Source organism: Fusarium redolens (assembly GCF_020744475.1).
Source record: "Fusarium redolens strain MPI-CAGE-AT-0023 chromosome Unknown BKA55scaffold_29, whole genome shotgun sequence".
NCBI classification, from domain to species: domain Eukaryota; kingdom Fungi; phylum Ascomycota; class Sordariomycetes; order Hypocreales; family Nectriaceae; genus Fusarium; species Fusarium redolens.
In genome coordinates this window covers 345,023-369,268 of record NW_025763692.1, presented here as the reverse complement: position 1 = coordinate 369,268, position 24,246 = coordinate 345,023, and the positions used below count along the sequence as shown (strand labels likewise).

At 47.3% G+C, this 24,246-nt stretch overlaps 12 protein-coding genes across 12 annotated transcripts; 6 read left to right on the top strand and 6 right to left on the bottom strand.

Moving 5' to 3' along the window:
- Positions 1-48: 48 nt before the first annotated feature.
- Positions 49-2,178, bottom strand: BKA55DRAFT_697682 (uncharacterized protein; the record flags this gene model as incomplete). Its single annotated transcript, XM_046200420.1, has 5 exons — positions 49-830; positions 884-1,179; positions 1,239-1,670; positions 1,718-2,116; positions 2,165-2,178. The coding sequence occupies 5 exons, from the start codon at positions 2,176-2,178 to the stop codon at positions 49-51; spliced, it is 1,923 nt and encodes a 640-aa protein (XP_046041956.1).
- Positions 2,124-2,655, bottom strand: BKA55DRAFT_218759 (uncharacterized protein). The gene is made up of 2 exons (XM_046185222.1): positions 2,376-2,655; positions 2,124-2,326 (listed from the first exon to the last, which is right to left on the bottom strand). The coding sequence occupies exons 1-2, from the start codon at positions 2,549-2,551 to the stop codon at positions 2,161-2,163; spliced, it is 342 nt and encodes a 113-aa protein (XP_046041955.1). The 5' UTR covers positions 2,552-2,655; the 3' UTR covers positions 2,124-2,160.
- Positions 2,656-3,867: 1,212 nt separating this feature from the next.
- On the top strand, positions 3,868-5,889 carry BKA55DRAFT_585235 (fungal-specific transcription factor domain-containing protein). The gene is made up of 5 exons (XM_046194422.1): positions 3,868-4,048; positions 4,100-4,486; positions 4,553-4,836; positions 4,886-5,128; positions 5,178-5,889. Exons 1-5 carry the CDS (start codon positions 3,916-3,918, stop codon positions 5,757-5,759), a joined length of 1,629 nt encoding a protein of 542 aa, XP_046041954.1. The 5' UTR covers positions 3,868-3,915; the 3' UTR covers positions 5,760-5,889.
- Positions 5,890-6,397: 508 nt separating this feature from the next.
- BKA55DRAFT_546401 (uncharacterized protein) lies at positions 6,398-7,488 on the top strand (the record flags this gene model as incomplete). The annotated part of the gene is made up of 5 exons (XM_046190914.1): positions 6,398-6,439; positions 6,489-6,647; positions 6,700-6,806; positions 6,858-7,174; positions 7,298-7,488. 5 exons carry the CDS (start codon positions 6,398-6,400, stop codon positions 7,486-7,488), a joined length of 816 nt encoding a protein of 271 aa, XP_046041953.1.
- A 1,747-nt stretch (positions 7,489-9,235) lies between these two features.
- On the bottom strand, positions 9,236-11,080 carry BKA55DRAFT_218640 (uncharacterized protein). The gene is made up of 5 exons (XM_046185220.1): positions 11,048-11,080; positions 10,797-10,985; positions 10,667-10,686; positions 9,456-10,609; positions 9,236-9,399 (listed from the first exon to the last, which is right to left on the bottom strand). The coding sequence occupies exons 2-5, from the start codon at positions 10,843-10,845 to the stop codon at positions 9,390-9,392; spliced, it is 1,233 nt and encodes a 410-aa protein (XP_046041952.1). The 5' UTR covers positions 10,846-10,985; positions 11,048-11,080; the 3' UTR covers positions 9,236-9,389.
- On the bottom strand, positions 10,797-12,331 carry BKA55DRAFT_585212 (kinase-like domain-containing protein). Its single transcript, XM_046194421.1, has 4 exons — positions 11,399-12,331; positions 11,257-11,333; positions 11,048-11,195; positions 10,797-10,985 (listed from the first exon to the last, which is right to left on the bottom strand). Exons 1-4 carry the CDS (start codon positions 12,050-12,052, stop codon positions 10,944-10,946), a joined length of 921 nt encoding a protein of 306 aa, XP_046041951.1. The 5' UTR covers positions 12,053-12,331; the 3' UTR covers positions 10,797-10,943.
- A 386-nt stretch (positions 12,332-12,717) lies between these two features.
- Positions 12,718-15,030, top strand: BKA55DRAFT_585209 (uncharacterized protein). Its single transcript, XM_046194420.1, has 4 exons — positions 12,718-13,040; positions 13,102-13,185; positions 13,237-14,440; positions 14,503-15,030. Exons 1-4 carry the CDS (start codon positions 12,930-12,932, stop codon positions 14,766-14,768), a joined length of 1,665 nt encoding a protein of 554 aa, XP_046041950.1. The 5' UTR covers positions 12,718-12,929; the 3' UTR covers positions 14,769-15,030.
- A 1,325-nt stretch (positions 15,031-16,355) lies between these two features.
- On the top strand, positions 16,356-16,654 carry BKA55DRAFT_697677 (uncharacterized protein; the record flags this gene model as incomplete). The annotated part of the gene is made up of 2 exons (XM_046200419.1): positions 16,356-16,383; positions 16,437-16,654. 2 exons carry the CDS (start codon positions 16,356-16,358, stop codon positions 16,652-16,654), a joined length of 246 nt encoding a protein of 81 aa, XP_046041949.1.
- Positions 16,655-16,955: 301 nt separating this feature from the next.
- Positions 16,956-17,513, top strand: BKA55DRAFT_697676 (uncharacterized protein; the record flags this gene model as incomplete). The annotated part of the gene is made up of 1 exon (XM_046200418.1): positions 16,956-17,513. The coding sequence occupies one exon, from the start codon at positions 16,956-16,958 to the stop codon at positions 17,511-17,513; it is 558 nt and encodes a 185-aa protein (XP_046041948.1).
- Positions 17,514-18,235: 722 nt separating this feature from the next.
- On the top strand, positions 18,236-18,769 carry BKA55DRAFT_546397 (ras guanine nucleotide exchange factor domain-containing protein; the record flags this gene model as incomplete). The annotated part of the gene is made up of 1 exon (XM_046190913.1): positions 18,236-18,769. One exon carries the CDS (start codon positions 18,236-18,238, stop codon positions 18,767-18,769), a length of 534 nt encoding a protein of 177 aa, XP_046041947.1.
- A 554-nt stretch (positions 18,770-19,323) lies between these two features.
- BKA55DRAFT_585204 (uncharacterized protein) lies at positions 19,324-20,419 on the bottom strand. Its single transcript, XM_046194419.1, has one exon. It carries the CDS (start codon positions 20,215-20,217, stop codon positions 19,690-19,692), a length of 528 nt encoding a protein of 175 aa, XP_046041946.1. The 5' UTR covers positions 20,218-20,419; the 3' UTR covers positions 19,324-19,689.
- Positions 20,420-22,946: 2,527 nt separating this feature from the next.
- On the bottom strand, positions 22,947-24,081 carry BKA55DRAFT_656346 (RTA1 like protein-domain-containing protein; the record flags this gene model as incomplete). Its single annotated transcript, XM_046197452.1, has 3 exons — positions 22,947-23,098; positions 23,149-23,234; positions 23,297-24,081. The coding sequence occupies 3 exons, from the start codon at positions 24,079-24,081 to the stop codon at positions 23,028-23,030; spliced, it is 942 nt and encodes a 313-aa protein (XP_046041945.1). The 3' UTR covers positions 22,947-23,027.
- Positions 24,082-24,246: the final 165 nt, after the last annotated feature.

Sequence of the window (24,246 nt, the reverse complement as noted above, 5' to 3'; positions counted from 1 at the left end):
AAAGGTATGCTGCTATAGACTACTACTTTGCAAAAGCTTCTCGTGGGGCTAGTGAGGCTGTATAAATATGCCCGGCTCATCCCATGACAATAGCCCAACGTCAAAGTATCTTGAGTTCATAAAATCATCATCCAGCATTAGATCAAGTTCGTCGTACATCTGCGGCATGAGCGAGCTCATTTCATCAGGCTGGCCTACAGTATGAGGATCCATGTCAATGTAATCCGACTGCGGCGGCTCCATTCTTCCATCTGAGAACAGGGTCGATCTATTCAGCTGGTCTTCTATCCATGAACGGCCTGAGCCAGAGAGATTCTCAGGCATGGCCCCAGATGACAAGTCGGGATCGATTTGTGACAGGTCGGCTTTCAGTCGTGCTAGAATGGCGGAGAGAAGATGGGCCTGGGCTGAGACAGCATTGCTTCTGGGATCAAAGGTACGCGACTCAGAGTTACCCATTGACTTGGCTGCGACGACGTATGCAGTTGTGACTTGGGTCAAGGTATTGACAGCTTCGTTCTTCGAAATTAGTGACTCATCAACATCCTGTCTTAATAGCTTGGGTATCATCATCGATGAATACGCGATCATGAGATGAGCTGTATCCCAGAGGTAGTAGATGATGTCTAACTCTCCCATCTCAATGCCCTGTCGAAGGACACTCAATGCACTGCAGTAACAGATTTGAGTCGTGTGGGTGATGAGATCGTTCAGTGCTTCTCGACTTTCGGAGATAAGCATTCTATGTAGAAAGACTGAATTGAAGTAGAGACGCATGTAATCTCGAAAGAGGTAGATCAGGGGTGTTTGGAAAAGCTCCGGGTTGGGAACTAGATAATGTTAGGTACCATTCTCCAAACTCTTGAGGTGCTTGCAATCTTACAAGTAGCGAACGTAGCCCGCCAGTAATCTCCCCACGCAGCAATCTTATTGTTGAAATCATCCATATCCTTCTGGAAAGTCTCGAAATCGATGGATGATTGGGAAGTACCGGAGTCAACACGAGTTTTCATCATGCTCTCGTAAACATTGCGAGCGATTACTGTCAGCTCGTGACCACCAACTGCCTTGCCATCTCCAAGTGGGTATGTCCACTCTGTCAGTGCCATCCACTGTCTGGAAGCTACATGCTCGAGAACGACGGTTGTTGATAGAGGTCGGTCTGTAAAATAGCTCGATCTGATGACTGTAAGATGATGCTCTGTCTGTGTGGCCAACAGGTTTGATCATGGACTCACGTTCTATCGATGTTACCCAGAGCCAGCCATACGCGATCCTTATCCCTCCTCTGCCGCACTTGAAGTTCTGAGTCCTGAAGTCCCTGGGCGTCGTACGACACGCTTCGACGTGTCATGTTCCATTCCGCAGAAGCTGCCATCCGGAGTGCAAATCCGATCAAGGTGTAGCCTCTGGTATCATTCGCATCTTTCCAGTGATACATACATATTATGGCCCAGATGTTCTCAATTGCTGAGTCACAGGCGAGTAAAGCTTGGCCGAGGAGAAATTCAGCGTGGTCTCGTATGGGTCTGTGAGACTCTGGCTGAAAGATGCGTGATGATATTGTGAGAATCATTGTGACTAGGAGACTTGATCTGGATCTTGTGTATGAGAACGTGTAGAGATTTGGGTCGAGGAGTCCAACGAGGCAGTTGAAGTGCTTAAAGAACCTGCACAAATCAGCGAGCGAACCCCTTGCAAGTCATGGTATACACACCCTTCATACAGATTCTGTGCAGATGGTCGACTGATGAGTCCCATATCAACAGGATCATGCTTTCTCGGTAAGTACACTGCGTCTGGCAAGCTTTGCTGCAGCAAGTCTGGAGGACCCCTGGGCTCTCCTTCAACTGATCGATCTGGGTTCAACGCAGCACCTAGTGACAAACCCCGCGTGTCCTGAGAGTTGGTGACAAATGAAGCAGGGGTAAAAGGCGATTGATCTGATCTAGAAGACGCAGAGACAGACTCAGGTGCTCGATTCTGATATGAACTCCCCCGGTTTGGTAGATCAGGGGCTTGAAAGGTTTGAGTATCCCAGGACTGCTGCGAACCTGACTCCCCAGCAGCTGATCCCCCCTCAAAAGTCTCTTCTAAAGGACGTGCTCGATCTTCTCTATAGAGAATGTTAACTACGTGATTTCACCGTACACATTTCACTCACCTTCTCCCTGACATATCTCTCCTCCAGAGGCCCCTGCGGTGTGACTCAAAAACACACTGCCTCCCCAGTCTTTGACACCGATCACAAACAACAGATGCCGGATTCGAAGTCACACACTTCATTTTCGCCCGTCGACATGGCGTACAAGCCACGCCGTGAGGTCTAACACCACGTCAGTTTCCCCATCTTAAACCCTCCAAGTACCACTTACCGTCGTTGCGTTTGCTGTATCGTCTGATCGGCCATAGCCAAAAAAGATCTCAAAAAATCGTATATCCTCAAAGCGAATTTTCGTATTGACATATGCTGACAAGTCGATATTAAAGGCATCCAAGCCTCTTTCGGGAGAACAACGGCTTGCGGCATATTGCGGCCATTGCGGGCCATTGTGCATTGCGCTAAGCCCTGCTATGCTCAGCTAAGCAGCATTTCTTCGCTGATTAGTGAACAACAACCGCTGAAAGTTATGCAATCGGCCGTTTTTCCTCCAGCGAACTGGTTTGCGATTATTCCTCGCGACGTCATTATGTACGCCTGCCATGGTTTTGAGATTAAGGATGTGCTGAGGGGATCGCGATCGTGGGTATTGGATTTGTCAGTTGTCAAGGCAGATGCATTCGCAACACCATTGCAGAAGCGCATTCGGGCAACTTATTGAATCATGCCGGGGCCATGTTATTTGTTTTGAGTCGCTGGGTCTTGGCAGTCGAGTCATTGTGAATGCTGCCATGGAAGGTGAACAAATCATGGTAACATCAGTAATCGACCGCCGTGGAAGGCAAAGTGAACGAAGAGGAAATTGTTTAGCTGTGCAGACGCACTCTTTTTGATGCAGAGACAGTTCTTCATTCATAACCATTCCGCCTTTCTCTTGACACATTGGACAAGGGTGATCTACCAATTACAAATTTGTTAGTGCGTACCAGCAGGATTTATTGGTTGACTGGTCTTGGCCGGCCGGTGTCTTGCGCTCGGTCTCCACCAAGACGCCGATAACAGGGGCCAGGCTTTATCTTATCAGCTATCATTTATCTTATCGTGATCCTTATCCTTGAATCGATCTCTTGTGGGTAAGTCGAGAGCGTATGTGCTGGACTTACGAGATAGGTATTACAGCTACACAAGTAAACTCAGTTTAAAGAGGTAATCACTTGACTGGGATGTGCATGTAACTTGAATCATGCTGTGACTGCAAAAGAGGACTTGCCTCGCGAGATAGAGACCTTGCAAATAGGTCTTAAAATATTGCTTTTTGGGTACCCATGGGTGTCACCGATACTTTCTGTTCCATATGAGGCTAGGGCCAAAAGGAAGTCTTGTTACAAAAGAAATTACCCATGGGCACCCAATTTTATGCCCTACTTGCAAAATGCAAGACTGTGATTGTGACGAGGCTATTAAAGTTCGTTGCTATCAAACTTTCTTCTCTAGGTGAATAAAATACTCTTTATTAATAATGAGTCTTTAGACTTCAATTGAGAGGGTATTAACTCAAGTACGCAAGAGATTGATACCAATATAAATGTAAAAAATAGCCAAATGTTCCGGAAACTGTATACTTACCCTATATCGAATATTATTCTAAAGATAGACCTGCACTAATGAGATAACAGCTTAGTTTCGATCTCCCCACATTAATTGGTAATCATCTCGCAGAAAGTTGCTCACAATTGAGATTAAGTATTGCCGGCATATTGCCGACTGCATCCTGTCCGTGGCTGCTTACTCGACTCGACGTTGGTAAGCGAGTGATGCATGAGTCCTTTGCGGATGATATTCTTACTCCAACACGACCCCAGAAGGAATTATCGCAGGAAACTTTTCGCGAGCCACATTGCATCACATCTCCCATCATGCCATCTCTGGGATGCGGAACCTGTCGAGGTTCGTCCCGCCTAACCCCCCTGTAATCTACGCTACTAACAGAACCGATAGCTCGTAAAGTACGCTGTGACCAAACCTATCCGACATGCAATCGATGCATCAAAGCAGGGCGGCACTGCAAAGGCTACGACATGCAATTGTCTTGGCCGCGTCGGGATGATACCCGACGGGCTATGGTTGGTCCTAGACCGCGCCTCAAGGGGAGACAGTTCGAGCACCGATTGGTGAATACTACCTTTACGGATATCAAGCTCCACGATCTAGTATCTACATCAGATAAGACTTATGGAGTACACATGCTGGGACTGGTTGAGGTTCCCCTTGGTCCTTCTGATGCAAGTCCTCTTGAGGCATCTGGACCGCTATCATTGATCAAAGGGCCGGCGGTGGGACCCATAGCACGACTCAGTCCAACCGACCAGAGATCGTTTCAGTACTGTAAGTTTAACCACCTGGTGAACACCTGCATGCCCCTTGTGCATAGCTTTCACTTACCCCAGCCAGTCGTACAGACAGCCTCTTACTCCATCACGTCCTTCGGCCATAATGCTCCAAGAGTCCGGGAACTGCTCATCCGGATAGCTCTATCGGACTTTTCACCTTCATCAACTGCAGTTCTCAAATCTGCTTTAGCACTCACATCCTTCCATCGTGATAAGCCACTTCAAGCAACAGCCCAGTATAAAATAGCCGCCCTGAGAAAATTAGCAGAGTCAACACAGGGGCATATCAGCGTGACAGATTCAGCATGTCATATCGCAGCTGGTATGATACTAAGCACGCTAGAGGTACGGGCCGCACCCTTTGGTAGAAGTGACACACTAACTGCTACGTTAGATCCAGCAAAACTCCATGAAGTCAAGCCATTGGCTGTGGTATGCTTGTGGCGCTACCAAGATCGTCAAGACTGCTGGGCTAGATGTAGATGACCTGGACCACGATACGGCTGCTCTTGTGGGCTGGGTACACTACTATAATACCTTATCTAGGTTCAGTCTACGTCATTGGCAGCCACATGTCACTCTTGATCCTGGTGAGGCTGCTGATTCGTTTCATCCAGTTGTATGCGGTAACGGACAGGTATGTAGCCCCACTATCGAACGGAGCCCGCTGACGGCAACCCTTGAAGCCTGAAAGTCTCACAGGAGCACCGCATGAGATATTATATCTTCTGTCAGAGGTATTCAACGCTGTGACAGTACCTTCTGACCCACGCTACGAAACGAAGGCTCATAGAAGCCATCTTGAAATACTAGATTGGAAACTACGCAACCTTGAGAAAACAGCCCAGGACACCAACGTTTCTGCTAACGCGACGCATTCAGCATTTAATCTAGTCGTCGAGCTGTATCGTCTATCCACTTTGATCTATCTCAGACGAGCTTCCGCAGGAATTCTCCCATTAGATCAAAAATTCACCATATGGGTCGGACAAGCATTCGAGTTACTTGAACAACTACCTGCCTGCCAATGGCCATTTCCTCTGCTCATCTTTGGCTGTGAGGCACAAGGCGATAAACAAAGGATGGTCATCTTGGATGTCATGGAGAGGACGACCGAAAACATGCAGTATCGAAATATCGCTACAGTCAAAAGGGTCATCGAAACAGTATGGGTACAAAAGGATTTGTATGCTGAAGATATGAATTATGTTAGGAAGCTGGGTGTTATTCTGAGCTCGACTCATAAGTCGGTACCAGCGTTTATATAGACTTGAAAGGAAAGGACTGTTTGATACCAGATGTCTAGATTGGCAGAAACTCATGCATCTTATGCGATCACCGTTAGGTATAACGAACTCTTAACAAATCTGTGAATTGTTACTAAAAGATTGACTACCATTAAGGCTTGGAGTTTTGGAGCCGTGAATCCAGCGTCATTGATTCTCACGAGCATGGTTGGATATACTATGCTGACACGACTAGAAATCTTCCCAAGCTCGCAAAGAGTTGTAGGCAGAGTGGAGTGAATAAGACTTCAAAACAGATTTATAATGAACTCTGAGCCACATTTGCCCTTCAAATGCTCGTAATAACTGTGAAGCCCACGATAAATGCGACTTGGGTGCATGCGGCTCACACTAAGCCTTTAGTGCAGGGCAACTTTTTGCGAGGGCCCCACTATAAACCTCCACCAACTCGCTGACCAAGTGGCGTATCGCGGGCAGGGCCACATGAATTACAAAGCATCAAAAGTTGCCAGAACATTTCATGAATGAAACTGTAACTGGAAAATGATATATATATGGCCGTAACCCTCACTATTGATCTGACATTCCATACCAAGCACAAATAGGTATCACTCAACAATACATCACTTTAACCCATCTAACCTCAAACCAACATCACAATGCCGTCTTATCTCATCACCGGAACATCCCGAGGCCTCGGTGTAATTCTCTCAGATTCAATCTCCCGATTACAACACTAACACCTCATAGTTCGAGTTCGTTCGGCAGTTGTCTTCTGACTCAAACAATACCGTCATTGGTTTTGTCCGCAACAAAAAGGCAACTGAGGAGAAGATTCAGCGCGAATTACCTGGACGATCCAACATTCACACCATCCAAGGCGAGATCCAAAACCTGGAATCCGTAAAGGTATGTGACCACCCTGTCTCCTCACAAATCATCACTCTGAGACAAGGAGCAGAACTTGGTGAATGAGGTTGCCAAGATCACCGGTGGTAGCCTTGACTACATCATCGCCAACGCTGCACTTCAATCCGAATGGTCAGCCCATAACCCCATCGGCGTTCTGTAAGTCCATTCACACATATGCTTTGTATCACCCAGTTGCTAACATCTCAGGGGCGAGGAACCAGAAAGACTTGAGGAAGACATGCTCGAGTCCTTCAAGATCAACACCCTCGGGAATATCCACCTGTTCAACCTAGCCCTGCCACTCATCCGCAAGGGCCAAGCCAAGAAAATCATCGCCATCTCATCGGGCATGACCGATCCGGACTTTATTACAAACTTCTCCATCACTGATGGAGCCCCTTACACAATCAGCAAGGGCGCACTGAACATCGCCATTGCCAAGTTTGATGCCCAGTATAGGAAGGAGGGTATCTTGTTTATGGCTATCTCTCCTGGTCTTGTTGCCACCCAGGACACGTCCAACTGTAAGTCCCTCATGTCTTCTGCCCACCTGCGCCACATGCTATGTATTTGCCTTTCTGGTGGTTTCTTTCAACTCCTTGACCTTGTGTATATGATTGGTAGCATCACATGCTGATAAACAACAGACACCGAAGAACAGCTTCAGGGAGTTCGCGACATGGTGGCTGCTTTCAAAGGCTACGCCCCTCACTGGGAAGGGGCAATTTCTCCTGAAGAGTCTGCTACCGCAGTTCTCTCTGTCATCAATAAGGCCAGCATTGAGGCTGGTAATGGAGGTTCTTTTGTGTCCCACTACGGGAACAAGCAGTGGCTTTAAATCCGGAACCTGTTATCTTGGTGGATATCGAAGGTTAAAAAGGATGATGCCACAGTGATCGGAACTTTGGAGCAGCTATATCTTTAGGTATCTTTTTATAATAGGATCTGTTTCATCCAATCATCATATCAGGCTATTAATCCGTCATTATAATATCTGTAATAAGAGTCATGTCAAATAACCATTAAAGCTAAGAACTTGACTAGTGCCTCTGTCGGCATGCAGTGGCTAATTCGTCGATGAGAAACCATGAAACAGGTCTGTATATACCTGAGTCGCTGTCCAGAGGTCCCATTTTGTACAAGTCTTTGTTTTTAAGAAGAAAGTCCAGGATCTCTCGCAGTGTATTACCACTACCACGCCTAGAATGAACTTTGCCCTTAGGTATTTGTCCCTCCCATAGGATATGCTTTTGAGGCGACCAGTTCATGGAATTCATAGAACTTCCTGAGCTATGGTCAAGGCGTTTCTCAAGCTCGCTGCTGAGGCTCTGCGGTGACCATGTACTGAATCCTCTGCCCAGAAACAGGCGTAGTATCGGAATATCTACGTGTTTTATGGAGTATAGCAGGAATCTCATCCCTGTAGGCCAGGCTAGAAGGCTGAGATCGACTTCGGCACGAAGGATAATTTCTCGAGCAGCAGGCCATCGCATGTTGATCACTGCCACTTCCCAAGCATGTGAAATCGGATTAGCTATGAGAGAATGCATGGAGGAGATCCTGAAACAGTGATCCAGGATGCATTGTAACAAAGAAAGGCGTTCTTTGAAATTGATGTTGATCTCAGCGCCGTTGAGCTGGATGGTCCTTTCGTTCTCGCAAGCTAAGACCATACGGCGGATAGCTGTGCTGTTTTCCTTGTCCGTCAGGTCCATCATTGGTCCAGCATGAAGCAGTGCCCTGGCAGTAGGAATCACTTGGGTATTGGGCGTGAACCTCATGAGGGACATCTGAGATATGAGAGCGTGCAAAGGAGTAGCGCCAGTATTGTCCTGATCATTAGCGCTTGCCCCTGACCTAATGAGTCTCTCGACTAGCTTTTCCTTGAACAAACGAGCAGCAGAATGCAATATTGTCATGCCGCGTTTGTCACGAACTGCCAAGTTCATCCGACTTATGAGAGAAGCAAAGCCCGGCAAGGAAACCACATTCTCTTCCCACAACGCAAGGGCATGAGTTGGCGTAGAACCGTAGCTATCCATTCCCGAAGTTGAGGCTCCACGAGATAGCAAAAGCTTAGCGACCCCAAACACATATGTCCAGTCCTGTCGCGGAGTCTGTAAGAACAGAGTATGGATGGGTGATCGTTGCTGATTATCAGTCGCATTGATAGAGGCGCCGTAGTCCATCAGGCATTGAATCAAGGTCGTATCAGTATTCCGTACAGCAAGGTGAATTGCAGTGGTACCGTCCAGAAGCTTCCGGTGAACATCTGCTCCCATACGAATGAGAGTGACTGTATCGTCAAAGGATTGGTTCCTCACTGCGCAATGAAAAGAAGACTCTCCGAAGCTGTCGACTTCATCAGGTATCAGACCCAGCTCGAAGACCTTAGATAGGGGCATCATGCGCGAGAAGCCTGAGTCAATCATATGCCATACAACACCCCTCCCATCCCCATCGACTTGGTGTAAATGCCGGCTACTGAGAAGAAGCGAGGCAAAAAGACTGTCGTTGTGATAGCGAATCGCAGACAACAAAGCACGGAAGCCCACGGCCGGTGAAGTGTCCGGAAATAAGAGCTCACCGAACTCAATGTACGTGACCGCCCGTTTTGGCGTAACGTTTCCTTTGCAGGCTATTTCGAGCAATGACTGTATAAGCTCTTCGTGTTCCTCATTCCCGAGAAAAGAGAGTATATGTGACTGGCTGATGTTGTCAACAGAACGGTGTAAGTCTCTAGCAATTTCTAGCCCGTCATGCGTGAGGATGGTTCTCAATCCAGCAGAGAAGTATTTAGCAAACCTCAACTTTTGGCTTTCTGTATTGGAGCCGACAAGTTTCCAAATGGCCCCAGCCAAAGCCAACACCATCTGTGACCGCCTGATATCGTCATTATCACTCTCCATGACCCATAGTTCCAAGAAGGATCTCACACAAAGTTGTGAGAAAAGACAGTTTTCAGGTACTAATGCCTTGCTAACGAGCTCATCATGCCATTCTGGCCGATTCAGACACGACTCCCAAAGAGACGAGAAGATATCAGCTCGATGATATGAAATAGCGTTCTGCAGTGGACTTTCGGAACGGACAAGAGGAGATGCTTCACGTTCCGGGCCGCACGAGAGGGGGTCCGCTCCAACTCTGAGCAGTGCTTCCACAGATGCTAACGAACCAGCGAGAACGGCAAATCCTAGCGGGGTACCCGTTAAGGAGAATGGTAGCTGCTGATCGAGAGTCTGGGGTTCGGAGCAATAGGCCTCTAGCAGCGGGCCTCCAGAGTCAATATGCATTGGCAACAAGATCTTCAATGCGTGTTGTAATGTCTCGTCATCCTTATCAAACATAAAGAGATAGTGAAGAGGAGTAAGACCAGAGCTCTCACATGAGAATAGGTCTTTTTTGCGCGATGCCAAGGAGATGAGCCCCTCGAGATCACCAAGTTGACAGGCCAGAATGAGTGAGCTATCAATATCGTCTTGTTGGTACCGAGCCGGCTGATTGCTACAGGTGCTGACGGTCCTATCTGACCACAAGGAGGGGCTTATCTGCGGCGAATGGTTCTCAAGCTTATTTAGACCATACGGTGATAGGAATTGAGACGGCGAGTCCCTTAGATATTTTGGAGACGCCCAAACACCTAGTTCAGTAAATATGGAACCACGGGGATCGCAGGCAGGAGTAATAGTCTCAAGCTTATCGAGGCCTTGGTATCGGTATTGCAGAATTAGGAGAAGCATTTGGGCCGGAAGACAGGTAGATGAGCTAGCCATTCTTATGTATTGCATAGCAATGGGAAAGTCACGCTCTGTTCCAAATCTGTTAAAGAAGGCTAGAGAAACCTGTAATGCGGCTCTGTTTGATACGTCGGATTCGGAAAGCGCAGTTCGTTTTGCGTCTAGTAGCATTTGTTCTTTCACACGGAACGGTATCTGACTAGCCACTGTTGGTATGAAATTCTAGATTCGTTAGAATGTTCAATCTCGTAATGTATGCAATCGCTGTCAGGTATATACCTCATACGACCAGCCCCCCTCTGAGAAGTTAGCTGTGATATCAAGCGAGTCCTTGGTACTGCTCCACTCATTCCATCTACCAGGCACTCATAAGTCAACTGACATGAAGGAGAGTGTGAATGTTACATACGATAGATGGAGCCCTCCACCAAATATAAAGGGAAGTTTCGAGAGATCATGTTGTCTCTTGGAAGGGTCCACCTGCAGGGTCATCCTGAGGATACCTTTTATTATTGTTTTTTGCAATGGACGAAACTCCTGACGAGAAGAGAGATTATCAATTGACTTTGCTGCTGCTTCGGAAAGGTAAGGACATAGGCTGAACGACCGTTTCCACTCGTTAGAAGACTTCGTTTCTCCCTCAGCTGTCTGGGACCAGACCTTCAGGGAGGTGATTTCTGGTAGATGAAAATATTTACTACCATCCCAGACGACCTCTAAGCATAAAAGCCCGAGAGCCCAGACGTCGCAGCGCAGAAACTCGACTGTTTTGAGACTTGAACCATCATGGAGCTCGGGAGCCAGATACCTAGAGTGAAATGCGTGACCGCTCAGTAAAAGTGACAAGTTCCACATCCATAGCCCCTTACCAAAAAGTGCCCCGATAGCTTTGAACTGCACCATCTCCTTGCTCGTTTCTGAAAAGGCATGCATGCCCGAAGTCTGACTGCTCACTCATCAGCGCCTCATATTGTAGCGTCATATACAGGTAATCAAGAGAGGATTATTTACCAGCTTCGCGGTCACATCGGTCTCATAGGTCCCCGCACCCTCTATTGTGCGGTTGGGGAAGACCAGCACGTTCTCAAGTTTCAAGTCGCCATGAGCGACACCAGCCCAATGTAACCTGTTCAAGCCACACGCGACCTGACTGCAAAGAGCCAGTTTGGATTTCATGGGAATTGTTCCGCCCCGCAAGTAATCGCGCAGCGTTCCACAAGCAGCGTAGTCAGTTACGATGAACGGTATGGTGTCTCCTTGCCGCAACCCCCAGCCATAGCCCAGAAGTGTCAGTATGTTCTCGTGCTGGGCAAGGGGAGGGTGACACATGACCTCAATGTCTTTCAAAACACAGTCCACTCGGTCCTGGTGGGCGTCGTGGTTGCTAGCATCCTGGGCTAGTTTAATTTGTTTGACGGCAACTGCCTCATTCGTCCCAACATCGGTGTATCGAAAGACTGTGTACGATGCACCCTCACCGGCCTTTTGAGGATTTCGGAGTGACGAAGCTGCGCAGAGTCGAACGTTAAGAGGCTGGATGGCCCGGAGAAGGTCTTGTAGAGATCGGACTTTGGCCCCACCGGGTCTGGAAAACCCAACAGAACAAGACACCAGAGTCCGAGGTTGTGGACGGGAAGACCAGACTGAAAAGGACTGGACGTTCATGAGCAAAGGTACTTGGTGCCATGCGTTGCCTCACAGAGAGAAAAGGCTACTTTACCGGACCAGTCATTGAGGCGGAAAACAGCGTTGTCTGCTGTCCCTGGTGACTCTCAGCTGTACCCTGAAAATACGATTTATGGTCGACGGAGGAAAATGGAACCACAAACAGAGCGACCAAACCATTGAAGAAATCTTTGCAGCCTGATTTGCCTTGATTTTCTTGGTTTTTCTTGTCCACCTTCTGCATACGAATATCTTGGTCGCAGGGCAGGACAAATGCATTGGCAGCTTTCGCCCATGCTTCAGTCAGGGCGGCTATGGCAGTATCCCTACAGGTCCCACTCAACCCTCCCCTCCCATTGAGAGTCTTGGCTTGTCCAATTAGAAGTACAAGATTCACGTCGGCTGCAAAAAGATCAAGGTAAGCCTGGCGTGCTGACCACCAAGGTCATCCTTGCAGCCAATCAAGATCAATAAAGAGGGTTACACAACATTTGCCCGACCGTGGTCGGCAAGTGGTCCTCTTTTATTTGCTGACGTGTGCGATGTCGCTGTTTTGGTGCTGGCGATGTCTCTGCCTTGTTGCCAGTGCTGCCTAAGAGGTGTCCGTATCATCTTGCAGGAAAGAGGGGCAAAGAATGCATACTGATTCGTTACTGAAGGGGCAGAATTCGCAATGGACCCGTGTCTGACGAATTGTACCTTAGCTGCGCGGTCTAGGACAGTACTGATGAACAAGCAAAAGGTAGCCAGCCAGGCGAACCAAATTGCTCGCCAATCCTTTTCGTGCGGCTCTGGTCCTAAGAATTTCCCTCAAATTAATTAATGGCCTTTAAACTTTTGTTATAGAGCATTAAAAGCTTTCCAACATTAATTTCCAATGGCAGATGCCATCGGAATTGCGGGATTGGCGATCGCCGTTTTCGATCAGCTTCTAAAGCTTGGAGAGAGGACTGCGCAAACAATCCAGGACATCCGGACATTTGCTGAGGTACTGGCTACGGAGCATCTCGGGTGCATCGAGTCACAAACGCTGACAGGATATTCTCAAGGACTTGAAGCACGTATCAGAGACGATCAGAAGAGAGCATGGCATCACCAAGGCTCTGAAGTATTTGTTGTTTGAAAAGTCCCCAGTAATTCCTCCGTTATCATCAATCACAAGGACTTGAGCTAACCCGTTGTAGAGGTATGGAGGGCAGATGCTGTTTGAACAGTATGGCGAAGAGGTTCAGACGACCATATTGAGCGTGGTAGAGGAACTCCTTGACACGCTGGAGAGCGCCTCGAAACTACTCGATCGCCATTGCGGCTCGGAACAACCGTGGTTCTCAAGAGATCGTTGCTTTATGGTTTCTCGCTCACCCAGCCCTTCGACTTTCACATTAACTGTTGACAATGCGTCCCAGTCTGGGTCACTAGTGACTGAGAGGAGTTCTAGCACTACGTCCTTGGCAAGGAAATTAAGATGGTCTTTGTCTGACAAAAGACGCGCTAAGGACATCATAGACCGTTACGCAGATCGGAACAACAACTTGTACCGCATTGTGCAGCTCAATAGCTTTGCATCTGGGATCGGGGTTAACTTGCAACACCTAGAGAATATGCAGCACAATCAAGCAGCAAAACAGCTTGGATTTGACGAAACCGCGGGTCTACAGCTGCTTGCTAAAGCGGCTATGGTTGGCATGGCAGACAACTTCGAGATCAGTGACAGTTTCACTTCCGGGTGGACAGACATAACACCTATAGAGGACAGATTTTTCACGTTCAACAAAAGTGGCAAATCGTATCTGCAGGATACTTGCGAGTACAAGGTGAATAGCAGTGAGATTGATCATCAAACAAGGTCACGGTTAAATGGCCTGGTCTCACTACTCCAGCAGCCCAAGGGCCAAGTCTTCCGAATTCCGAAATGCATCGGGTGGAGATTTCTGCCATCATCTCGAGATATAGCCTTCATTTTTGAATCACCAGGTGCAGCGGGAACGCAACCACGAAGTCTATTGCGCCTCTTTGAAGATCCCAGTATGAAACCGTCGCTGCAAGACAAGTTCAACTTGGCACACAGTCTTGCTAAGAGCATATCGCAACTTCAAATGGTCCAGTGGGTCCACGAGAGTTTTCGAAGCGAGAATATTCTGTTTTATATTCCGTCTCCGCCGCAGAATGACCAGAAAAATGATCGAAGCGAAGTTGTGATCCCGCTGGACCAGCCATGGGTCCTAGGATTTGATTTCAGTCGGCCCGAGAGCTTTTTCTCACATGGTTTCCCCGACACGAATCCTGACAGGGACATCTATCGACACCCAAACAGACAGGGCCGACCGACAATGACATTTAGCAAGTGGCATGATATATACTCCTTGGGTGTTGTCTTGCTAGAGATAGGTTCGTAACAGCTGATTATCATGCTAAGTCATTTACGTGAAGAAACTGACACTAGAATACAGGTTTTTGGGAGCCAGCCATCCAACAACAGCATCCCCGCGATCTTTTCCGAGCGATGAGAGAACCTGAGAACATCAGAGAGCGACTTGTCAAGGTAGCTCGGAGAAGGCTTCCCGCGAAAGTGGGCGGCAGATATAGCGAGTTGGTTGTGGCCTGCTTGACTGGTGATTTTGGGGTGGAAGATGACACTAAGGAGGACATCCAACTCCAACAAGCATTTAGAACCCAGGTTATCTCGGTACTAGCCCAAATAGTCCAAAGCATCTAGTGCTTATGATGTCTTTACAAACAATACTTTATAAGTTAAAATACATAAAGTACAGCGTGTACGCATTGTTTCTTGGTAGAAGAGAGGGGAGCTGTTTCTAAAGTCCGAGCTTTGAAGCTTGGCACTGACGTGAACACGCGATCAGTGTCCACGGCAGCTCGCAACCCAACCCGAAAACGAAATCATTTGGACTACCTGGAGTAGGCTGGGGACAGCAATGGGATAAACTCTGTCGAGCTGTCTTTAGGTCAACTGCCGCCTGAATCTTGCAAGTGATGTCCTCTCCCTTTGCCAGCAGTATACTTATATGCCCCAGAAATGGGCATAAAAAGAAGCAAGAGTTGTTGGAGGTAAAATGAAAGACTCAGCGACTCAACAGCTCTGAGTCAGTGCCAAGATGGCCCAGATTGTGCATTGCGTAGTTAGCAAAGGCCAAGTGGAACCGCACCCAAGTTGGATACACAGGGGTAATGCAATCAACGATAACAAAAGCTAAGGTACGCTCTTATAAGTAACGAATATGAACCTAAACGGATTGCGGGTAGTCAGCAAATCTCTTCTGTCTCCTCTATCTGAACATAATGTTTGCGAACTATGATTAGCTGGGCAAACGGGCTAACACGGGCATAAGCAACGGGTCTACGTGGATCAATGTCTCAAGGGTTATCTTCAACCCGAACGACACGGTCAGATGATGATCGTTGATCGTGGTGGGGGGCTGCTGGTGAAACAGAGGATTTCTTTCCGTATTTCCGAGGTAGCGGATGCCTCCAAGGCAGATTTTGGGCCACGCTTCATATACTGGCCACCACGACTTTCATAATTACAGCCTCAAGCTGTGCTTTTTGTCTAAGATGCTATGATTATTTTTATAGTTGGTGAAGACTTGAATGATAGAAGTCGAAGTGACTACGATAAGCAGTCATCAGGTATGCCGATAGTGCCTAGAGCTCCAGTGACGATTATGTGACAGGCATTGCACATCTATAGAGCTTACAATCAGGCGACGATGGTATCTAATCTCATGCAGAAAATCAATAGACGTGTTACGATTGTGGCTCTGACTACTCCGCAGCACAACAGGCAACCGGTACCAGGGTCTGTATTGCCAATTCAACCGACACAATCTCATCAAGAGCGATAATTCTCGCATGAAATTTCAGGTTTGTGTCCCTTAGACCAGTCAGACCACGAGTCCGCTCCTCTCGAGCTGCCAAAAAGAGAATCGTCTGTGGAGAATAGTGGAGGTTTGCTGTCACCTCAAAGTTTAATCTTCAGCCTGACAGGGAGGGACTGATTCAGCCACCAGCGCTAGGGAGATCGGCTTTCTAGGTCGCCTGGTACACAGTTGAGAGGGACAGCGGTAAGTAGAAACTGTACGTTTCAGATGGGACACGCTAAGGCGGTGACAGATTGCTAATTATTATCAGATCATCTTATTTGATGTCATGCTATGCAAGACGACATAAAAACTAAATGATGCAAAGAAGCAGATACAAAAGCATATAATATCATACCTACCTACGTAGTTCCGCGCCGGATTTTGTATTCAACCAGCAGCCTTCACAAGCTAACCAGTCCGCCAAGATGCCAGACGGCACCGAGAACCCGAAAAGTTTGTAACGTCGCCCGTTTCTAGCCCTTCACGCTGTTACTAAAACCTCTTAGAAAACACAACAGATCTGAGTATCGAGGCTAATAAGGCATCCAAGGCATATCTAAGTTATTTGCAGGATGAAGTTCAGAGACTGAAAGATGAAGAAGGTCGGGATCAGTGGATGTTAGAGCTCGTGGAACGGAATGAGCTTCTGGAGAAGGAAATACAGCGAATGGCGGAACAAATCAAGGAGTCGAGCCCTGGGAAGGAACAGGAAGCTAAGAAATAAGTGTCTTTATTAGATAGAGCTACTCATGGTTTTTGCTTGTACTTTTGCTTATAAGTTATTGCTATTGTGATTATCTTTTGGAAATTAGTCTCTCAATATAAGTATAAAAAGGTGACAATCTGCAACATTGAGACTGAAGAACGTAACAATAATCTCAAGCATTAGTTTGCAACAAGAAATTCAAGAGTCTCTCCTTCTCAACCTCAACAACCGTAAGTCTGGATTCAACTATGCGGATAACCGCCTTCCTAACTGACTTACGGGCAATAAGTTGCTAATCTCCCTGGCACATCAAGTAAACATGAACATCGAACCTACAGCCCACGGCTTCATCCGAAACGCAATCAATGCCCTCCTGATAGTAGAAGCCTGTCTTCAAGGAGAGTCCTTCCACATTCCGAGAACACTACGTCCTGAAGAAGCTAGATCTGCTGTCTACGATGGTACAATCTCCGTTTACGAGGTCGAATCCTCCGGGATCGACGAATGGCACGATCATCATCAATCGTATCATGAGTTTCGACTTGGCGATTTCACTGTTTTCTGTGAAGCACACATGGGACCAACATACCAAATGGGACGCTTGATCAAACAGAGCATGGTTCTGCACTGGGACGGTGTTCGACACCATGTCATCTCCTATTTCCAGGTAGGAACTTTGCAAAGAGCTGTTTCTGAAGGCACAGAGGCGCCGTTGGACTTGGACCAAATTATAATACCAGATGGGCTACTTGAAGAGCAACGCCATATTCGCCATAGTGTGGCGTACAGGCCTTGGCTTGGTTGGAGGGCTGAGCACTGGACTCTCCAGAATGGATTATTCGCGCAGAGACCAGACTCCGAGTCCTGTCGAGAATGAAAGTAAAACACCCTCATCTATCAAAACTGTGGATATGTCGAAAAAAGAACCTGATAGTCCCTCGAATAAGAGTTTAGATAGAGTCAAACAAGTCGTTCCGAGGTTCTCTAGAACGCAAATCATCGCTCCAGACCTAGAACACAAAGGAGGACCACCAGCACTTGAGAGACTCAGACACTGGCGTTCAGCCGAAGCAACACCCGGTGCCTCATGGTGATGACATGCAGCTCCAACCCTTGGGATATCAGGCCTTCATCCCAGATCAATCCTCCAGTAGAACAGCGCAAGTGACCCAATGCTCCCTACCGGCTCTCATCAATCACCTTGCAGACTGCGAGCTTGAGTCTATCAGAGAGCAGTTTGCCTCGGCGTCCTTCACAACATGGGAACTCTTCTGTACACTAGAAGAGCTATTAGCCGCTCTGACTAAACACTCCATAGCCTAGAAGGTAGAAACGCCTCAGAGAAAGACCGTCCAGTTTCAAGTTTGCTATGCTCTCAGAGTTTGGCTGGAGTCCCATTGAATACCCAGCACAGACCGGTGCATCCTACTATCCCTGGACTCCTTTCTGAGATGCGAGGACCACAACAATCTACCAACGTCGTCGGCGTTTTTGCTTCAGATTTTCAGCAGTATCGGCACTTCACAGCAGGATCATATATCCGACTCTCCTTCACCACCCAGCATCAAACGGAACACAGCATGTCGACACGGAAGCAACATGACCATGGAGATGGCAGACAGCTTCTTCACATGCCGTAGTGACCAGCTGTTCACTGTACACATATGTCACGACTATCTCGCTTGTCAGATCACTGCTAAGCAGATGCAAGCAGTCTGTGCCATTCAGTCGAGAGAGCTTCTTGGCGGCAGGTGGACGGTTCAGGATTCAACAGACGCCCCCAACGTGGCGGCTATGTATCAGCCTACCAACGGAATTTCCAGCTGGGTCAAGGAGAGCGTCGTCACAGAAGCTGAGCCCAAGAGCCGAGGTTATGTTATAGAGAAATGGATCCTTATCGCACAGCATCTTTTCCAGCTGAACAACTTTGATGGACTTGTGGCTGTTATCTCAGATCTCGATGATACTTCAGTGTTCAGGCTTCATCAGTCTTGTGATACTGTATCAATACAGGCCAAGGAGTCAATCCGCTCCCTCCGGCGGATCGTTGACCTATCTCAGAACCACAAGACGCTTCGACCGTTGATCTCGAGTTCCTCGGCTTCTCGCCTTCCTTCCCAGGTTCATATCTGAGCAAACCCGTCTCTACTCAGGAGAGAATGAAAGAAAATGCTCTACATGAAGGAAAAACGTCCTCAAGTTGTGATAAGAAGCTTGTAAATTGGAAAAAGTATACTCATATAGCATCAATCATGAAGGTGCTAATAGGCCCTATGGCTGAGAGCTTATCATCACCACATAGAACTTAGTGCTAACAGGCAGTCAACGACCCTTTAATATTACTCCTAATATAGAACCCCAAGACTGGATGTAGAAGAGGATCTCGGAGTTTTGGTGTAGGGGCCAGAGTTATCTTGAGGAGATGTACTACCAGCGGACCAAATTCCTCGTGCCAGGAATACCAGCCCGGAAGAGTCGACCATTTTTGCATTCCCTTTTCAGGCTTGAAAGTCTAGTAGAGAATATGCAGTGTCAATATAAGGGATTGTATATTGGAAAGTGGACTGACAGTGATTCTATGTATGATGTCTTTTCCTACGCGGTGCTCAGGGTCACTGCTTTAATCTACTTCAGCAGAATGAGTCATTGATTCAGGCAGTCAAGATGACTTAAAGTGCGCCAAGGCATTTTATTGATCAAGTAAACAGTAATATCATTCAAGCTATGTAAGATCTATAGATAACTGTAGTCGCTGTTATACCGCGGCTATGTCCACTATGTAATGAATGCTTTGAAGAAGAAATTTTATCCGGTCACCAAAGAAGAGCCACCAAGTGGTAGCTCCCTCCCCACTAGCTCAACGTGCAGTGGTGATAGCGCGTATACAGTGACAAATGAAGGCATTAAATAATTAAGGAGTGTCGTGTAGCGTCATGATCCGTCATAGCCTGGCCAGAGGCAACGCCTGTCACTTGGGACCAATGCCAGAAGTGACGAGGTCAGAGGTAAGAACATGAACCTCTAAGGCTGTCTGCTTGAGATATACAGATGTCTTAAGCCTTGTAGTCCTTGCCCTCCTTGTGGCCACCACCGCCATAGCCGGGCTTGTGGTGGGTAGGATAGGGGTGCTTGGTAACAGTCTTGGTGACAGTCTCGGTCTTGTACTTGGTGATAGCAGGCTTCCACTTGTACTTGGTAACCGTGTCGGTCTCGGTCTTTGTCTTTGTGACGGGAGGCTTCCACTTGGTGATAGTGTCGGTCTCGGTCTTGGTGACATACTTGGTGACGGGAGGCTTCCACTTGGTGATAGTGTCGGTCTCGGTCTTGGTGACGTACTTTGTCACGGGGGGCTTCCACTTTGTGACATATTCGGTCTTGGTGATGGGAGGCTTCCACTTGTACTTGGTGACGGTCTCGGTCTTGGTGATCGGGGGCTTGTAGATGGGCTTGGTGACGGTGTGAGTGACTGTTGCGGTCACCGTCTTGGTCTTGGGGGGAGGGTAGTAGTCTCCGTTGGGGTTGGGACTGGCGAAGACCAGAGGGACTGAGAGGAGAGGAGCGATGAAGGTTGAGAACTTCATATTGGCGGATGGAGCGAAGGTATGATGGAGATGTGATGTTCTTGAAAGAGTGGTTAGGAGGGTTGAGCCAGTGGTTGAGTCTGAGTGAGTCTCTTGGAATGAGGGGATCACAAGTCCTCTTTATACAAGTTGTCTACATACAAGTCATCATCCACCGGAACTCCCATTGCCCCTCTTCTCTCTACATGTTGCTCAATGACTACATATTGCGAGATGCACATGCTCAATCGTATCATCGCTCAAGTTGGCCTCATCTTCTCACTAACACCGCCAACCTCCCAACCTCAATCCCGCTCGGCCGAATATTGAAAGCTGCTCTTGTTGAGTTGTTCAATATTTTCACCTTCACCTACCAATCACAACAATCATCATCAGCCATAAGCTCGTATCTGCCGGTCAGCTCGTGTTTATGCAGCCATTAACAAGTATTAATGCAGGTCGACAGCCTTTATCGATGCAGACAGGAATATGGTTAATCTCATCCGTTGTGGCGATTTTATACAAGTCAGCTTACCGGTTAACCGTTGTACTTGGTGGGTTGCTTCGCATATCAGGCTATCTTATCAGAGCGTCTCATTCGACGAGTGTAGAAACAAGCTCTGTACTATTTTAGCAGTCTAAACTAATTGGCGATATCGGGGGTTTGAACTGACGTGAACTGCACAACCGATTGCGTGATCGATACGCTTGGACATCGTATCTACAATCGTGAAACCGTCGTTTGACTGTTAGTATGCGTGGAATTACCGTTTTCGCCGTTTTGCTGGGGATTTACAGGTACCGGGTCTTAACACGGAAGTGGTGGCTACACAAGGTTACACTCTGAGAGCCAAGAATAACAACAGCCCATTACCGGGACAGCTGAATTCATCACCCGTGACCCACACACTCTCCGAGTCCATCCCCTGTCATATTATTTTCCGAGACATAACTGCAGAGCTTTCCACTTAGAGTTATTGACAAAATCTTGTTTTGATAGCGTTACCTCCAAGGATCCAACTTCACCTCCATCCCAGCCTTACGTGAGTGTCAGAATCAACAAAAGGCCTTCACAGTCCAGGCATTGTAACACGTTGACCGGTCCTGTTGGGCTTACTCTGCATCTGCAAGCTTCAGGTCAAGCCCCGCGTTCCAAGAAAACTCCCGCCAATAGACTATGACTGCTGACAACCTGTTATATGGAGATAGAGGGGAAATTATAGGTCGTTGTCAGATTGCGCAATCGCAGGGGTGTATTGATTGGTCCGTGTCGACAAGGTACCTGAGCCTACTGATGACTGATCAGGGCGATCAGAGAAAAGTCGATGACGCTAAAACGTAGCATCATTAACGTTTGTTAGTGATGGTTGCAATTATGCATTGAACTAAGTCAGACATGATTCATAGAAGGTGCCGGATATAACCCTTCGCTTTGAGCTAACAACACATGAGAGGAGTAATGTCGTGAGAAACGTTCACTATCATTGTATCGTGAGGTTACCATCTGCGTGAGATGCTACTGGGCTTACTTTGGGCAGCCTTGCTGGCAATAATGGCGTCGGCTGCATCAATAGCCTTGACGTTGTGTGATAAATGTGATTGAGATATCAATTGGCTCGCAGTGGAGTCCCATTGAAGCATTCATTGGTATGACCAAGTTTCGTGATCAACAGAGGCGTTGTCGGCTGCATAAAATTGAAATGAACTGATGTGTTCACCTGGTGGCTGCCTTGGCAACCTGCAGCCTTCTTTTAAAACTGGTTCTTTATTTTCAGCTCTTGATAAGAAAGCTTCAACATGGCGTTTTGTCAATCTTGCGAGATAACGCTAATTCTTGCATCAATTGAACTTGCAAGTAATGATTCGACGATAGATGGCAACGGATCCATAGTCAGATGCCAACCAGCATATTCGTTGTTCATGAGTAGCGATGTCCATGCAGAATTTCAAATGTGTATCGATAAGATGATATGACCGGAATCTGTGACTAAGAGGTTGGCAGGCTTCAGCCCAAGCGACGTAGCATTGCATCTTCCCTATACCTAGTACTTCACAGTGGTATGCTTCCTGCAGTGAGAGGAGAGGATGTGTATTACATTGGGCACTGGGTTGGCTATTACACTTACCATCACAGAATTGTGTTATAATAAGCTCTGAGATGGTTCGAGAGTGGCGGGACTAACAAAAATGTGAGCTGGCCCCGGTGGTAAGAACTATTATTTCTTGTAAGCGTCATTGATGAGATTGTCTGACTGAGGTTCCCCTCATGTACTTGGATGTAATAGAAGTCGCGAGCATACCAAGTAATCTCTTTAAGAGCTTCGCTTCAGATAGACATCTTAGTTGGATGCGGAAGGCTCAGCATTGCAGATAGAATGAAACCCATCTGATAGATGTTGACTTTCGCCGAGAAAACAGAGCCGTCGTGATCCTTGCCGCTTGGCGCATCAGATCACAACTCAGGTCACCCAACCACCAATGGTCAGCCAATCAAGCTGCATGAACGTTCCGAGCTCCCCGTAGGCTCTGTTCAGGTCTTGTTGTCTCCTGTTTGCAGTGCTTGTCTTCTCTTCCAGTTACCCCAGTGGGTTGAGTCACATGATTTGTATACATATTGCCAGGAGCACATTCGTAAGTGCGTAGAGAATATGGGAAAATCAAATAAATATCTATTACAACGGCAATCCAGATCTCCAATCAAGTGGCGATACTTTTTCCATGCTCAATATTACCGTGCTCTTGCCAATCGCACTTTTACAACTCATTGTCTATACAACTTAATGAAGCTTTCCCAATCCTGGTGTATCTGTCCCTCGTGCTGCGCAGTTTAATCATTTTGACCCCTCAAATCCCATTCGTGATCCGGAGACAACAGACAGTTCCGTGTAAGAGCTTTCAGCATCTTTGAAATTGTTAGCTTTATTATTCACGTTGTCCCTTCAGATATCCTACCAAGTTTGGGGGTCTGGTCTGCAAACCACGGGAAGAAGTATCCAGGATGTAGAATAGTCTGCGCCAAAGTCGCGATCACAATCATGCTTGATCCCACGTCATTAGCAGTTCGTTTTTACCATAGTATAGAGGATGCGGCAGTACTCACACTGACTCAAAGATGATAAAAGGAATCTCCTCCCTCATTAGCTTATTTCCCCAGCCACCTCTCATCTCCGCAATGCGGTAAACGCAACGGATATAAATCGCCATAAATGCAGTCGCAAGTCCGCCCAAGAACAGTCGAAATCGAAGGGTGCGCCAGGCCTGTAACGAATTTCCTTCAAGAGGGTTCGTGGTGAGAGCTCGCATTCGCCTGACGCAGAACAAAGTTGCCAGGATCGCAAAGATCGACAGTGTCACCACCTGAAAGGCAATACCCGCCATCATGATATTATTGCCCATGTTGATCGTGTCTTTGTCCTTAAAATCCGCGGTCGCAGTAATACCTCCACCAGCAGCTTGTAAAACCAACGATACAACATCTGCAGTGATGAAGATGATTGTGTACCACTTTGGTTTCAAAACAGACCACTTGGCACCAAAAAGAGCAACAATGTGCTTGAGCATGAGATATATAGCTGCACTGTTGAATGCAGGACCAATAATGAGACAGCAGATTTGAGCTTGGAAGGGTATGGCGTCGAATGGTCGAAAGTACATCCCAACGCGTCCTATGTAGCCCAAGGCTTGGGCTAAGCAGCCTAGGGTAAGGACAATTGCATAAGCGCGGATGCGAAAGCGAATGCCAAGGAAAATGTTGGCGAAAAAAGCGATTCCGAATATCACGGCTAAGAAAATGTTGCCGCCGAGATTGGGACGATAGCCGTAGGTGGTATCTTCGATTCGGCACTCTTTGGAGATGTGAACGCAAATTGGTGGATCCGAAGCCATTGTGATGTTCGGTATTGGGGACTTGTCTGCACACGAGTGAAAAAATTAAGAAATAGATGCATCTAAGGCTCTAGTTCCTACTTATTATACAATCTTTGATCTTGCATTTTTCTCTCCTTTTGCGAAAAATCATCACATCTCGGTGTTTGACACGAATTGTCTAAG